This window comes from Elephas maximus, chromosome 14 (genome assembly GCF_024166365.1).
Source record: "Elephas maximus indicus isolate mEleMax1 chromosome 14, mEleMax1 primary haplotype, whole genome shotgun sequence".
Classification (NCBI taxonomy): Eukaryota; Metazoa; Chordata; class Mammalia; order Proboscidea; family Elephantidae; genus Elephas; species Elephas maximus.
In genome coordinates, this window is record NC_064832.1 from 21,634,132 (window position 1) to 21,651,016 (window position 16,885).

General features: G+C 38.3%; 1 protein-coding gene across 3 annotated transcripts in view; it reads right to left on the minus strand.

The window, feature by feature from the left end:
• PROSER1 (proline and serine rich 1) overlaps positions 1 to 16,885 on the minus strand; it is a 38,441-nt gene that overhangs the window by 19,933 nt on the left and 1,623 nt on the right. For 2 of the 3 annotated variants that reach the window (XM_049853364.1, XM_049853363.1), the window contains exons 2-8: positions 15,251 to 15,316; positions 12,313 to 12,381; positions 6,667 to 6,761; positions 5,484 to 5,577; positions 3,454 to 3,564; positions 1,860 to 1,943; positions 384 to 462 (exon numbers count right to left, since the gene is read on the minus strand). In XM_049853364.1, the coding sequence (XP_049709321.1) occupies positions 384 to 462; positions 1,860 to 1,943; positions 3,454 to 3,564; positions 5,484 to 5,577; positions 6,667 to 6,761; positions 12,313 to 12,381; positions 15,251 to 15,316 (598 nt within the window). Of the gene's footprint in view, positions 1 to 383; positions 463 to 1,859; positions 1,944 to 3,453; positions 3,565 to 4,933; positions 6,762 to 12,312; positions 12,382 to 15,250; positions 15,317 to 16,885 lie in introns of those variants that run through there. The other variant, XM_049853365.1, reaches the window with a different exon arrangement.

Genomic DNA, 16,885 nt, shown 5'->3' on the forward strand with positions numbered 1-16,885 from the left:
CACATATACCTGACTTTTCTAAGTCCAATGCATTAATGATGCCTCTGATTTGAATGCCAACTACCAAAAAGAGACCCAAGATGACTTCCTATTAATTTACCAAAGTGAAAACTAACAATAATCATTAAAAATAATTTATAATGGCAGATGTTTTGTTACCTACATATTCACCACAATAGAAAGAAGATCCCTGAACAAACTCTGTCTGCAGCACTGCTGCAGAAAGGACACTAGCAGCTGACTGTGGGAAAATCAAACTCGTCACGGTGTATTGCACAACTGCTCCAGATTCCCCAAGTACATATGCCAGCATTTACTTTCAATTTAATAAATAAAAACAGCAAAAAATAGAAAAGAAAAAGAGAGAGAAAGGAACGTCTTACTTGGTGCAATGGTTGCATGTGGCCGACACGGAGGTATCGGATAAGGAACAGGTTTATGTGGATTGTATGTTGAAGGAGGCTAGGGGAAGGGGAAAGTACTACAGTTAGAAGAAAATCAAGTAAGCTGTCTCCTGGCAAAATAAAACACAAAGTTTCGCTTTCAAAATATTTAGTCCTAATAGGCTAAGAATGCCCCAAAGTATCAAATCTTAACAAGCACAAGTGAGAGAAAGTTCTTTGCTTTAATAAAGGTGATCCCTATTAAATTTCAACGGCAGATTCTGTCAAAGACAGCTGTGCAGGTGTTTATTTTTTATTTCAGTATCGTCCCTGATGAAGGGACAGGCCTTATCCTCACAGCAACCTCCTCTCTGACCCAGCCCAGGTTGATCCACGAATACTCATTCCTCTTATACTACACAGGAAATCTGCTCGGTTTTGGCATCTTCGTTACCCAAGAACCTCCCATGGCAACATCTTTCTAAACTCATTAGGAATTAATCCTGTCATTCCCATCCTCTTTTCACCTTCTGGAAGAAAAAGCATTGTTTGCTTTAGCATTTGGCATTTTGGGAACTCTGGTAGAATAGAGACTGGAATTGTTGTTTGCCGCTGACTCATGGCGACCCACGCACAACAGGATCAGACTGTTGTGATCTATAGTTTTCAATGGCTAATTTCTGGGAATAGATCACCAGGCCTTTCTTCCTAGTCTTAGTCAGGAAGCACCACTGAAGTCTGTCCAACATCGGAGCAGCACACAAGCCTCCACCGACGGATGCGTGATGGCTGTGCTTGAGGTGCACTGGCCGGGAATCAAACTCGGGTCTCGCACAAGAAGGCAAGAACTCTACCGCTGAACTACCACTGCCCCCAGTCTGGGATCAGGAATTCAATTATTTCAGACTTTTGAAATATCTATAAATCCAAAAATATTTTATCTAATAGTTGATGGAACTTATGCAAATAACAAAGGGCATCCAAAGAATTGGTCTTTATAGAATCTGATATCCAAATCTAAGCCAAGGGCTGCACTTTAACACTGAGAGAGAGAGCCCCTGCAGTGGGGGCAGGGCTCAGGCTCTTCCTAGCTCTCCTAACAATGGCCCTGTCTGAAGCGCTCACCTAGTGAAAGGACTAGGATGTCTGTGACTGTTTCTCACAGGAGTTCTTGTAATGTGGATAGTCGAGGACTACAAGGTAGCCTCTGGTACTTCCACTCCAACCAACCTTCCACCCACAAGGCACTTGAATGTGGCTGCAGAAAAAACTTTAAAACTAAACATTTAACCTCAGATGGTCCCTAACATTTCTGACCAAGTGCACTATATTTCCCTAGACCACTCACTCTTACTCACCTAGGTTTTCTAGTACACTTTAAACTTTGCAAAGCAAAACCTAAATTTATGCTTTGAATAGACAGAAAAATTTAAGTAGGAGTTAAGACTTGTTTCATCATTTATTTTCTAAACATACTGGTTTGGACGGTCCAAGAATCCGTGCAGCTATTCCTTTGCCTTCACTGCTACATTCTTCACCATCTTTTTTCAAAGGGGTTCCCTATTTAAAAAAAAAAAGACAAAGGAAAAAAAGTAATTCAGACCAAAAAAGAAAAAAGTAAAAACCAAAACCAACCAAACAACAACAATAAAACCACAGTGTTACACTGAAGTAAAGGACTTAAGTTAATAGGAGTTCAGAGACTTGGATTCTAGACCCAGTTCTGCCCCAGTTGGCACCATGACTGCTAACAAAGTGCTCAACCCTTATAAGCTACAGAACCTTCACAAAACTTACAGAGTTACACCTAAGTATATACGCAATACACAAAGCAAATAGTAGAAGGAGAGCATAAAGTATGTTCTAATTATTTTTTGTCTACAAAAAGAACATTTCCAACGGCATCACACGTATAATGTTTAAAGACTCAAGAGGGGTGCCTGTAACACAGTAGAAAGTAGATGAGAAAAATGGTATTCTCTGTAACCATTGTGATTGTTTATATTGTACAAGGGCAAATAAGACCTCATTAAACAGTGCTGTAATTAACAGACCAGAGTAAACTGACAGACGGCCACTGCGTGTCCCTGACTGGTTCACACTAGTATGGTAGCAATCTTCCAAGATGGCCCCGGTGATCCTCACCTCCTGTGCCCTTGAGTAGTCCCTTCCCACAATGCACAGGGCTGACCTGTGTAACACATAGGATACTGCAGAAATGATCATGCCATAAAAGACAGTGCAGTTGCCGCTTGCCCTCCTGGATCACTTGCTCTGGAGGAAGATGCTGCCATGCCACGAGGACATTCAAGCAGCCCTATGGGAAAGCCGGTGGTGAAGAACAAAGGCCCTGCCAACAGCCATGCCCACCCTACCAGGCATGTAAGGGAGTGACTCTGGAAGCATATTCTTGAGATCCAATCAAGTCTGCAGGTGACTGCAACCTCACGAGAAAGCCTGAGTCAGAACTACCCAGGTAAGCCATTCCCAGATTCCTGGCCCACAGAAACTGTGTAAGGTAGTACATATTTACTGTTTTAATGTACTAAATTTTGGGATTATCTGTTACACAGCAATAGAGATATACCATTCTTTGTAAAAGTTATTTCACAAAGAGGTTTGAGGAAGGCTGGATGATATAAAAACAAGTTTCCTTCCTACATACCTGACTTCTCAGTGTCTACATTATGCAGTGTGATTCTCCAAGACTAGAACATCACATACAGAATTCCCCAAACTGTGAAACTGTCTAAGGAATGTTGAACATTTGAGAAATGTTGCTTTACTAATGTAAATCAGTGCTTCTAAAATGCTTGGAAAAGCAAAGTAAGACAAAAACCTTCCTCTTCTGTGTTTGGCTTATTTTCTTTAGATTTCACACAAATATTTTAATGAAGTTTAAATATGAACTTTCAATTAGTAGTGAACCTATGAATTAAGCTGCTGACATAATAAAATTCCTTTCTTTTGTGAAAGCTTCATCAACTGGCATTTTTAAAATACTAGAACTATGATAAATTTAATTCCTAGCCACAGGAAGTTTCACACATAGCCATAAAAATATGCTTACTGGAAAAATTCCATTTATGCGACTAGGTTTTCCTTTAGGATATGGATTTCCTGGAATTGTTCCACAAGAAGATATCATGGCATGAGGAGCTTTGCAGCCTCCCTTGAAAGCCTGTAATATAACAAACAAGACAGTGTAAAAAAAGTCAGGTATTATGTGTACTGAGAAGCCTGGCTAAGGAACATGAATTAAACAACATCACATTCAGTCTGTTCTTACACCATCCATACTTACTGTCCAGCTGTGAATGTGACCAAAATTAATCAGTAAAATCACTTTACGTAAGTGGGATTATTAAAATGGTCACGTCGTAATGTTGTTAACATTGCAACTCAACAACTATACAAGATTATCTTCACAACAAACTTTGTAAATTGTGTGCAGAAAAATCCATTTATTATTTAACCTGTATCATCTCTCCACCACCAAGAAATAACATCATCCAATTCATGCTATAGGAAAAGCAAGGAGGGCTCAGAGATGAAAGAGACATGGTCCCTGCTCTGAAGGAGTTTACAGCTTAATGGAGAAAACATAAACAACACAGGACACTGGGTGTCCACAGAGTTGTGCTGTTGAAAAAACAAGAGCTATTTATCAAAGACAGTGCTAGACACAATGTAACATGCTTATAAGATACACTGAGGGAAGGGATTTTTACTTAGCTTGTTTATTGTTACATCTGGCTTCTGAAAAGTAACACATACTGAGTTGGTGCTCAGTATTTATTAAACGAATAAAACGCACTATATCATGCAACGTACATTCCAATAAATCCATACCATGTTATAGGGATACACCCACTCCTCACTTATCAACATGGTTAAGTTCCGAAGACCCGGTTGTTATGTGAAAATTGGCACTATGCAGAAATGCAGGATGACCACATCAGATCACAAAATATTATGTGGGACGTATATGTCCCTCTGGACTCTGGGGTAGGGCTGATGGGATACATATGTCCCTCTGGACTTGGGGAGGGAGGTAGGACTGGTGGAAACGTATTGTCAGTGGACCAGTACCTTCCCAATAAACCCAAGAGGTGTAAAATGTAGGTGTGAACTGTATGTACCACTGGTCATGAAAGGGTTACTGCCAGACAGACGTCATTAACGGGCAAAATAGTCAGATAGTAGACTTTTTACTACTGTCGTAAATGTGAAATGTCAGATCAGAGATCAGATAAAGAAGGAGCAGGTGTGTTAAGTTATACATATACAGCTATGTATGTATGTTTTATATTTGGTTATAGAACTATACTGGCTTTATATATTTCATTTATAACACATTTGCTTAGATACAGAAGCCAGCCCCCTACCAAACAACCCAAACCTTAATTTTTGGCTATTTTAAATAGAACCAGGTGAATATGTAGATTCTACTTATTTGTACGTTTCTACTTATTCCCTTAGAGTAAATTCCTAGAAGAAGAATTTTTGGCCTAAAAGGTATCAACATTTTAAAGGCTCTTCAAGTTTACCTTTCTGAAAAGTTGTACTGATGAACACTGGCCAGAGGCCTAGTCCACAAAACACTCGAGTTTCCAGCCACAACAACCCTAGGAAACAACCACCTTAGGTGATCAAATCAAGACTTCTAGGCTTGGAAAGTTCTACTGCTCTTGTAAATTTTATATTAATAAACTAGAATTTTGCTTCAATATTCATCTCTTATGAATTTGACTAACAGAAGTCTGACGACAAAGCAAACTTAAAAAATCAAGTTCTTAAATACATAACGTTACACACAAAAGTTTGGGGCCATGGTAAAGCTACCAAGGGACCGAGACTTAAGTACCCCATGAAGCCCAAGCTGAGTGGCCAACTGGTCTGTCACTCTCAAGCCATCTCTACCCCCAAAGGCACCTCCTTTACCCAGCTCTGAATTTGCTCTGTTCAATCTTAACCCACTTCATAAAAGCAGTCAGGTTACCCACTAAAGTTAACACAGGAACAGGAGAGTTACTTTTTTCTTCATCAACATGCAGCAAAACCAATGTACCGTTGGCATAGCAGGCTTGAGAAAATTACCTGTTCAAGAACTCTCTTACACCGTTTCTTCTCAGACATATTTATCCTGAATAAATCTTCAATGGGACGAGAATTCTGTGCATCAACGATGTTTCTACCAAGGAAATACAATTCAGCTTTTCATTTAAGAACCTAGACATACACACAGAGGTCAGCAACCTTTGTTGCGCAAACATATGTAAGTGAGAGTTTCTCCATTACGCTGGGAGAAAAGTTTAATTATTTACTTTGTCCCTTCTTTGCTATAGGCAACATATATCCCTTTTTTCCAACTACAGTAAAAATGTATATAACACAACATGTACAATTCAACGTTTTTACTTTTAATAGGCCAATTTAAATATCGTGCTTATATAGAGGATAAATATAATTGAAATGAAGTTTATCAAACTGAATACTTGAAAACCACAAAGTAATACTATAAATAAAAATCACAACTTTAAAATTCTTGAAAATATAACCTCTACAATGAGTGCTGAGAGAGAGAAGGCAGTAGAATAAACCCCTATGTCAAATGCATAAAAATCATGGTTGATCTAAAAATTAAGTTTTACCTTACGCTTTATTTTAATGTTGTGTTTTGTGGACATCTACACATATACAAGGAATTTAAAAATTGTGTTCTAAGTAAGCAGCAACTTAGACACTTTTCAATTATGCAAAGGGACCAGTTCCTCCCTTCTGCGCTTACAATCATTATGATCATCTGTTAAATGCTCCGCTAGTCTTCCACATACCTTAGGGATCTAAACTTCACAGACACTACTGAACAGGTGAGGTCCTTAGTTTTACAAGTGAGGAAAATAAGGCTCGTGTGGAATAAGAATCTTGCCAGAACCACACTGTCAGTATGTGGCAGAAGCTCTGTCTGACTCTAAGTCCTGCGTCTTCACCAGCATGGCTTTCCAGTTACTCAGAGCACAAAGGTAAAGCACGTCACTGAAATGCAGGCAAACTGATAATTTTGATAAGCCCCATTATTCTGTAAGTTATAATCACGTCTGAGAAGTACCCTATTCATTCACATGAAGTAATAAGAGCTCAGCACTATGCTTTCACAGAATATATTTCATTAGAGTCCCATTCACTAGTTTAATCCTGACACGTTAACATACACTAATGAGTTAAGACAGTCTAAGTTTTCACACTTCTTCTCTAATGAAGTAAAAAGAAAAATACTTACGAAGCTAACAGTTCAAGAGCAACTAGTTTGTCTTTACTGAAGGTGAAGCAGTTGAGTATGTTGACCACCTCTGCGGGATGAACGGCCACCATTTTCTATTAATGTAAGCATAATCTTATTCTCAGCGTGAGAAGTTTTCCTGTCAAAAACTTTTTTTTTTGGGTTTTGGGTATAGTTAAATGTTCTTAATATAAACATTTTAGGTGAAAACTACTTACTCAAAAGTAAGCTCTAGCAATTCAAAAGGAAGTTCTAAAAATGTGTGAACTACCCTCAGGCTCTTTCGCTTTAACTATTACAGGTCAAGATCTAAGTTCTATGAGCCTTTTTTTTAACCCATATTTTCCAATGTGTTCATTTATAGAATAGCAACAACAAAAAAATACTTAAATGTACTACTTTCCTTAGAAAAGGTAATATAAAAAGGTGATGTTTATCAAAATAACAGCACTAAACTCAGACCTATCACTAATTATGCTGAATGCAGATGGACTAAAGGAACCAATAAAGAAACAAGAGAGTGGCAGAATTGATTAAGAAAAAAAAAAAAATCCATCTATATGCTGCCTACAAGAGACACGTTAGACTCAAAGACACAAACTAAAACGCAAAGGATGAAACAAAAATATGAAGCAAACAACAATCAAAAAAGCTTAGGAGTGGCAATATTAACCTCTTACAAATTAGACTTTAAAGCAAAATCCACCACAAAGGATAAGGAAGGACACTATATAACGATCAAAGGGTCAATACACCAGGAGGACATAACCATAATAAATATTTACGCACCCAATGACAGGGCTCCAAAATATGTACAACAAACTCTTACAGCATTGAAAAGAGAGACAGACAGCTCTACAATAACAGTAGGAGACTTCAACACAACACTTTCGGTGAAGGACAGAACATCTAGAAAGCAGCTCAAAAAAGACACAGAAGATCTAAATGCCACAATCAACCAACTTGACCTCACAGACATATACAGAACACTCCACCCAACAGCAGCCAAGTATACATTCTTTTCCAATGCACAGGGAACATTCTCCAGAACAGACTACATATTAGGTCATAAAGCAGGCCTTAACAGGATCCGAAGCAATGAAATATGACAAAGTATCTTTTCTGACCATAAAGCTATAAAAGTTGAAATCAGTAACAGAAAAAGCAAGGAAAAAAAAAAAAATTGAACACACGAAAACTGAATAACACCTTGCTCAAAAACTACTGGATTATGGAAGAATTTAAGGACTTCTGGAATAAAGAAATTCACAGCATCAAATGAGAATGAAAACACATCCTACCAGAACCTTTGGGACACAGCAAAAGCAGTGCTCAGAGGTCAATTTATAGCCATAAATGCACACATATCCAAAAAGAAGGGCCATAATCAAAATATTAACCCTGCAACTCGAACAAATAGAAAGAGAGCAACAAAAGAAGTCTTCCAGCACCAGAAGGAAGCAAACAGAAATTAGAGCACAATCAAATGAAATAGAGAAGAGAAAAACAACTGAAAGACTTAAGACCAAAAGTTGGTTCTCTGAGATCAACAAAATCAATAAACCACTGGCCAAAGTGACAAAAGAAAAACAGGAGAGAAAGCAAATAATCCAAATAAGAAATGACACGGGCGCTATCACAACAGACCCAACGGAAATTAAGATTCATAACAGAATACTATGAAAAACTGTACTCCAACAAATTTGAAAACCTAGAAGAAACAGACAAATTTCTAGAAACACACTACCTACCTAAACTAACACAGGTAACAACTAAAAAACCTGTAACAAAACGAGAGATTGAAAAGGTTATTAAAAAGCTCCCAACAACAACAAAAAAACCTTGACCCTGTCAGCTTCACTGGAGAATTCTACCAAACTTTCAGAGAAGAGTTAACACCAGTACTACTAAAGGTATTTCACAGCATAGAAAAGGATGGAATACTCCCAAACTCACTCTATGAAGCCAGCATAACCCTGATACCAAAACCAGGTACAGACACTACAAAATAAGAAAATTACACACCAATATCCCTCATGAACTTAGATGCAAAAATCCTCACCAAAATTCTAGCCAATAGAATTCAACAACATATCAAAAAAAAAATTCATCATGACCAAGCAGGATTCATACCAGGTACGGAACATTAGAAAAACAATCAATGTAATCCATCATATACATAAAACAAAAAACAAGAACCATATGATCTTATCAACTGATTGCAGAAAAGGCATTTGACAAAGTCCAACACTCATTCATGATTAAAACTCTCAGCAAAATAGGAACAGAAGGGAAATTCCTCAACATAATAAAGGGCATTTATACAAATCCAACAGCCAACATCAACCTAAATGGAGAGAATCTGAAAGCATTCCTCCCGAGAATGGGAACCAGACAAGGATGCCCTTTATCACCACTCTTACTCAACATTGTGCTGGAGGTCCTAGCCAGAGCAAGAAAAAGAAATAAAGGGCATCAAGATTGTTCGGAAGACGTAAAAGTATTTGCAGATGATATGATTTTATACACAGAAAACCCCAAAGAACCCACAAGAAAATGACTGGAACTAACAGAAGATTTCAGCAAAGTATCAGGATATAAGACAATCAGACAAAAATCTGTTGGATTTCTCTACATCAACAAAAAGAACTTTGAAGAGGAAATCGCCAAATCAATACCATTTACAAAGTCCCCAAGAAGATAAAATACTCAGGAATAAATCTAACCAGAGACGTAAAAGACCTATACAAAGAAAACTACAAGACACTACTGCAAGAAACCAAAAGAGACCTACACAAGTGGAAAAACATACATTGCTTATGGGTAGGAATACTCAACAGTGTGAAAATGTCAATTCTACCCAAAGTGATCTACAGATACAAAGTAATCCCAAACCAAATTCCAAAGACATTTTTTAATGAGATGGAGAAAAAAACCCCAACAACTTCATAGGGAAAGGGAAGGGGGCCCGGATAAGTAAAGCATTACTGAAAAAGAAGAACAAAGTGGGAGGCCTCACGCTACCTGATTTTAGAACCTGTTATACCGCCACAGTAGTCAAAACAGCTTGCTACAGGTACAACAACAGATACGTAGACCAATGGAACAGAATTGAGAACCCAGATGTAAATCCACCCACACTGAGCAGCCATTTGACAAAGGCCCCAAGTCAGTTAGATGGGGAAACAGTCTCTTTCACAAATGGTGCTGGTGTAACTGGATGTCCATCTGCAGCAAGTGGAACAAGACCACACCTCACACCACGCACAAAGATGAATTCAGAACGGATCAAGGACCTAAATACAAAATCTAAAATGATAAAGATTATGGAAGAAAAAATAGGGACAATACTAGGAGCCCTAATGCTTGGCATGAACACAATACAAACCATAACTAACAACGCACAAACACCAGAAGAGAAACTAGATAACTGGGAGCTCCTAAAAATCAAACACTTATGCTCATCAAAAGACTTCATCAAAAGAGTAAAAAGAAACCTATGACCTGGGAAAAAATTTTTGGCTACGACAAATCCAGTATCTAATCTCTAAAATCTACAAGATACTGCATTACCTAAACAACAAAAAGATAAATAACCCAATTAAAAAATGGGCAAAGGATATGAACAGACACTTCACCAAAGAAGACATTCAGACAGCTAACAGACACATGAAGAAATGCTTGCAATCACTGGCCATTAAAAAACAAAAAACCGTTGCTGTCGAGTTGATTCTGACTCATAGCGACCCTACAGGAAAGAGCAGAACTGCCCCAGAGTTTCCAAGGAGCACCTGGTGGCTTTGAACTACCGACCTTTTCGTTGGTAGCCACAGCACTTAACCACTACGCCACCAGGGTTTCCCATTAGCCATTAGAGGAATGCAAATCGAAACTACAACGAGATACCATCTCACCCCAACAAGGTTAGCATTAATTCAAAAAACACAAAATAATAAACATGGGAGAGGTTGTGGAGAGACTGGCACACTTATACACTGCTGGTGGGAACTCAAAATGGTACAACCACTTTGGAAATCGATTTGGCGCTTCCTTAAAAAGCCAGAAACAGAACTACCCTACGATCCAGCAATCCCACTCCTCGGAATGTATCCTAGAGAAATAAGGGCCCTTACATGAAATGGATACATGCACACCCATGTTCACTACAGCACTGTTCGCAATAGCAAAAACATGGAAACAACCTAGATGCCCATCAACAGATTAGTGGATAAACAAATTACGGTGTACTGACAAAATGGAACAGTATGCAACGATTAGAAACAGTGATGGCTCTGCAAAACATCTCACAACATGGAGGAATCTGGAAGGCATTATGCTGAGTGAAATCAGTCAGTCGCAAAAGGACAAATATTGTATGAGACCACTATTATAAGAACTCAAGAAAATGTTTAAACCCAGAAGAAAACATTTTTTCATGGTTACGAGGGTGGAGAAGGAGGAAGTGGGGAATTCGCTAACTTCGGGATAACCATTCCTGAAGCCAACTCTTCAGATAAAGATTGGACTGGAGCATAAGATATAAAATGGTGAAGTTAGCTCAAGTAGACACCTAAGACTAAATGGGCAGCGCCTGTTCGGAGGCAAGATGAGAAGGCACAAAAAGACAGGAGCTGGTTGAATGGACATGGGAAATCTGGGTTGGAAACGAGGAGTGTGCTGTCACATTACAGGGAGAGCAATGTGTGTATAACAATGTGTATAAATTTTTGTATGAAAAACTAACTTGAACTGTAAACTTTCACTTAAAGCACAATTAAAAAAAGAAAAAGAAAAAAGGTGATGTTTACACTTACGGAAGATAATAGTGCTGAAACTAGTTAGGAAAAAATTCTTACAACCCTCAGTTGCAAGGCTAGGTATACCACAGATCAGCATTTCCCAGAGTATGACCCATGATGCTTAGAAACCTAACAGACCCAGTCTTAGGTCAGTTTACAAGGTTAGGGATTTAAGGATCTGTAAATTGATTATGTTAAAGCTACCCATGCCTGATCCTCTTTGTATACGGCCAGATGTTCTTGTTTGATCTAGATTCCCCTGGTGATCTAGGCTCTCGAGCAGATGGTCCGATATAGTTAGCCATTTAAATTCATTAAAATCACACAAAATTTAAAATCCAGCTCTTCAGTCACAATAGTCACATCTTAAGTGCTCAAACAGCCATGTGACTAGCAGTTACCATATAGACAATACAGAAACAAAACACTGTCATCATTTAAAAAGTTCATTTGGACAGTACTGGTCTAAAGAACGTAAGTATAAATGCATCTCACTACTTTTTTAAGACTAAATGCAAAAAGGTGGAGAGAGATCAAAAAACAGAAGACTTGCAGAAACACACTTGAGAACTTAAATTCTAGGGTTTGGTTGCCTATGAATGTATTTTCCTCCAATTTGCCCATTAGGACTCTATGGTGTACAATTTAATAGAAATGTATAATTTAGGAAGTTTAAGTTTTTTAACATAAAAAAAAAAAAATTAACATAGCTATTTTAAAATAATCAAACTAATAAAATTTAGCGTCAGCTTTTTTAATGTAAGTAAATTACAAGTTGAGACGAATTATGGAAAACTGGGAGAATTCAAAATACTTAAATTCTACATTCTAAAGGAAAAATACTTACATGTTGTAATGCTTTCATTGCCTTCAACTGAGGCTCAGCCCAGGAAAAATATCTCAGTAAATCAACCACCTGAAAGAAAAGAACTCATTTAGCTCTAAAAACAACATTTATGCAAACATTCCAAAAGATTTATTTCCGGACTTTGAATCACCATTCAAACTGTGCCCCTGGGCTCAGATGAGGAGCAGAGGGCACCGGAGTCCAGACTGCACTATCCAATAGAGTAGCTCCATGTGGCTATTTAATTTAAACCAAGGTAAAAATTCAAAAAAATAAAGTTCAGTTCCTGAGTGGCAAAAACCATAGTTTAAGCGGTCAGTTGCCACATGTGCCAGTAGCTACCAGGATGGACAGGGCAGATCGAACATTCCCACTATCACAGGAAGTCCTGTTAGTACTAGTCTGGAAAGAAGGGCACGTAGGTGACAGGAAAAATACGAGAACACTCTAAATAAGAAAAGGAAGGTTGCGAAAGTAGAAAATGGGGATAAAATGTCAGCTCAGAAATATAAACATATACTACGAATGGAAAAGTTGAAAACACTGGAGAAGAGTAACGTATTCTAATTAATTACAAAGCATGTCTAGGGGCATGGTTTTAGTATAGGTCCACTAACTTCTAGCCCTTTACTTGAATTCATAGCACAGATCTGTTCCCTAAGAATGTAAGAATCATCATGAATTACTCAGTGGCTTCTAAAAGGTGCCCCAAGTTGAGAGCACAGACAACCAGGCTCCCACATGGTTCCCACCTCACCAGAACATCAAGCACACGAGGGAGAAACGATGACGAAGCCAGGAAGACATAGGCCAGGGCACCAAGATTATAGCACTAAATTCTCTGCATGGCCCACTGCCCTGCTTTGCTGCCTCCAGGGATGGTCCAGAATAAAAAAGGATCAAGAAGAAAGGGTGAAAAAATCTGGGTTACTTAATTATTTTACTGTGAGTTCCTGAAAATGTGTTTATGGTTTCAATTATTCTACAAACCATGGTTAACGCTGGAAACTGGAGTGCTATGTGAAGAAAAATAAAATACTTTTTATTCCTTAGAAAGAGATAAGTAAGTAGCAAACAAGTGTTATATATATTTTCAAGTTAATTTGCTAAGAGTATACGTCCTTGGAAACCCTGGTGGAGTAGTGGTTAAGAGCTACACCTGCTAACCAAAAGGTCAGCACTTTGAATCCACCAGGCGCTCCTTGGACACTCCATGGGGCAGTTCTTCTCTGTCCTATAGGGTCGCTATGAGTTGGAATTGACATCAATGGGTTTGATTTTTTGGTTATATGTCCTTACCTTTATGGGAATAACGGTTTTATTATATGGTAAACGGAGCCCTGATGGTGTAGTGGTTAAGTGTTCGGCTGCTGGCCAAGAGGTTGGCAGTTCGAGTCTACCAGTGGCTCCTTGGGAACTCTACGGGGCAGTTCTGCTCTGTCCTACAGGGTCATTATTAAAATCAACTCTACGGCAATGGGTTTTTTTTTTTTTTTTGGTTTTATATGATAAATGCTGCCAACCATACACCTTGACAAACTGTCCTGTCCAATATAGGAAGGAAGATCTTCAAGACAGCAAATAGGCTTAGAATGTCACATGAGCTTAATACAGTTTTTAAAGACTTTAGCAAAGTGGAATTTTTTTTAAAAAAAAGCACTTAGCTATGAACAATTATACTTAAAAAAAATTTTAAATTTTTAAAAGGCATAAGGTGATTTTGAAAAGCAATGTAACAGCTAGAAAGTACTCATTAAACAGGTAGCACAAGTGAAATCACAAATTAGCTTCCAGGAATTTAGAACTACAGGTAGAATTCAGAACAAAAGGCACAACTACGAAAAGTTACTCAAGCTTTCAAGTTTTGAAGCTCTTGACAAACGGGTGGAAACTTGGTGGGTTTACTAACTCAGTCTACAGATTCACTCACTGCCCACCCTTTCCTAAAACTGTTTTCTAGATTCACATTTCTATTTCTGTCTGATTTCTCTATCAAGTATTTTCCAAGTGTCCTTTACAAGTCGTTCTCTCCCCCAACCCCTCCTGTGTTTATGTACATACACAGACTTTCTTAAATTAGCAAACCCATTGTTCTTGAGTCAATTCTGATTCCCAGCAACTCTACAGGACAGAAGGAGCTTCCCCTGGGCTCCCTGATAGACCTTCCGAGGCTGTAAATCTTTATGGAAGCAGACTGGCACATCTTCCTCCTGCAGAGTGGCTGATGGGTAGGAACCACGCTGTAAATCTTTATGGAAGCAGACTGGCACATCTTCCTCCTGCAGAGTGGCTGATGGGTAGGAACCATGGGCCTTTCTGTTAGCAGCCCAGCACTTAACCACGGTGCTGCCAGGGCTCTTTAGGTTAGCAAACTCCCCTTAAAATGATGGGTGAAAGTTTTCAATGACTTCTGGCATTACAGAAACTACTTATTTTAATGACTTCTGGCATTACAGAAACTACTTATTAGACACTATTTTTCTTTCTGATTGATACAAGTTTTATTTAGCAGCTTCATATAAACACGTATTTCCCCATTTGTTCAAGACTATTTTTATGTTATGTAGTAAATTTTGTAACTGCTGTTTATAAATACTGTGCACAATTGGGTAAGTTAACCATAAGAAGTTCAAATTTCTTTATATTGTACCCAGAACAATAAATACTTTGAACGGCTTTTTAATAAAAAGACACCGAATTTGAAACTCGTGTTAGAATATGATAGTGTGGTAAAAGTGGGTAGGGTTGTAAAATATTCCTGAGTTGTGTAAAGCATTCTGCTACAACAGAAAGCTTCTGAAGTTCCTGATTTAATACACCAAGGAAATAAAAACAATTCTGAATTTGATCAGCAGGTTAATACCACCAGCAGGTTAATACACCAGCAGAAAACTGGTGTAAAAAGAAGGCTTTTGCTTAAACAAATTATGAGGAATACCTGATCACTAGAGAAGTATCCATGCACATATTCAATTGCTTTTAATTTGTACTCTGTCAAAACAGCCTAAAAAGACATAGAAAACATTATTAATATACATAAACAGCACATTAATATGCAGATTTCAAAACTGCCTAAGCACAATAAAAACAGCAGCAGACCTCCTTCAGCCATGGTCTCCAGAGGCAGCTACGGTCACCGTGATGTGACATTATACCTCTACAGAAACTCGTTGCTGTGGACTTGATTCCCACTCATAGCGACCCTACAGGACAGAGGAGAACTGCTCCATAGGGTTTCCAAAAAGCTGCTGGTGGATTCAAACTCTTGACTTTTGGTTAGCAGCTGATTCTTAACCACTACGCCACCAGGGTAGCCTCTAATAATTAAAAACCAACTGATCCCTTTGCTTTTACTATAATTATTATATTTACACTTTCCACGCAGGTTGTCCTGCTAGAAGGAAATGCTATGATCAGTCAACCGGGAGAAACATCTAGGGTGCTCATTAGTTTAGTTCCCACTGAAAACAAAAAAACATATAATTCTGGATAATGTACTCTTAGGAGTTTGATTATCCTGGACACAGTCAAAAGCAAGTTTCTGGGCCAAATCCTGGATTGTGTTGACCTCCCTGCAAGTCACGTCCCAGTGGTTTCATTCCTAGGCACAACAGCTCGGTGCTCTGGAGTCAGACTGCCTGGCTTTGAAACTGGACTCTCACTGACCAGCTGGGTAATCATGAGCAGAGACTAGATCTGCCATCTGTAAAATGAAGGGACTAGTATCTACGTTATGGGATGTTTGGAGGATCAAACCAAACAATGATGGAGAAAGTACTTAAAACAGAAGTGCACGTTAACAGCTCAATAATTAAAGGCTATATGGAGCCCTGGTGGCATAGTGGTGGAGAGCTTAGGCTGCTAACCAAAATGGTCAACAGTTAGAATCCACCAGTGGCTCCTTGGAAACCCTGTGGGGCAGTTCTACTCTGTCCTACAGGGTCTCTATGAGTTGGAATCGACTTGAAACGATGGGTTCATTTGTTTTTGTTATTGCTTTGTTTGTTATTATTTCCTTTTTGCAAAGCAAATTTAACATTTTTTTCCCCTCCCTTATTCCCCCCCTCCAACTTCCTATTTCTTTTCCTGTGTCTTCTTACATGCCTCTGCTTTAAATCTGCCACTTAGGACTGACGCCAGCATTGTTCTCTCTAGACCCATGGTGACAATCAGGAAAAGAGACTACCTTGCTTAAATGGACTTAATTTACAGTCTGACAGCAACTTTTTAAAAAATCAATAGTAATCCCCATATTTATATATGCCTAGATTTTTATTACAATTTTAAAAGACAAAGACAAGGCTGATGTATCTAATTATCCGGCATAGAGAGCAAAGGACATATTTTGATTGCAGAACAGAAATAAGGACTAAGTTCCCATCCAGTGTGGACATCATTTGCATCTCTGGAAAATTTCGTATTTCCCTCATAAATATTTATTATATGATATTTCCACAACTTAGAAGACAATAAGCAAATGAACACTCTGTATTTTCCAAAAGTAGAAATCTACTATCTATCTTAGCCCACAAATATTTTGTCATAAATGGAAGTTAAAAATAAGCTCACGAAC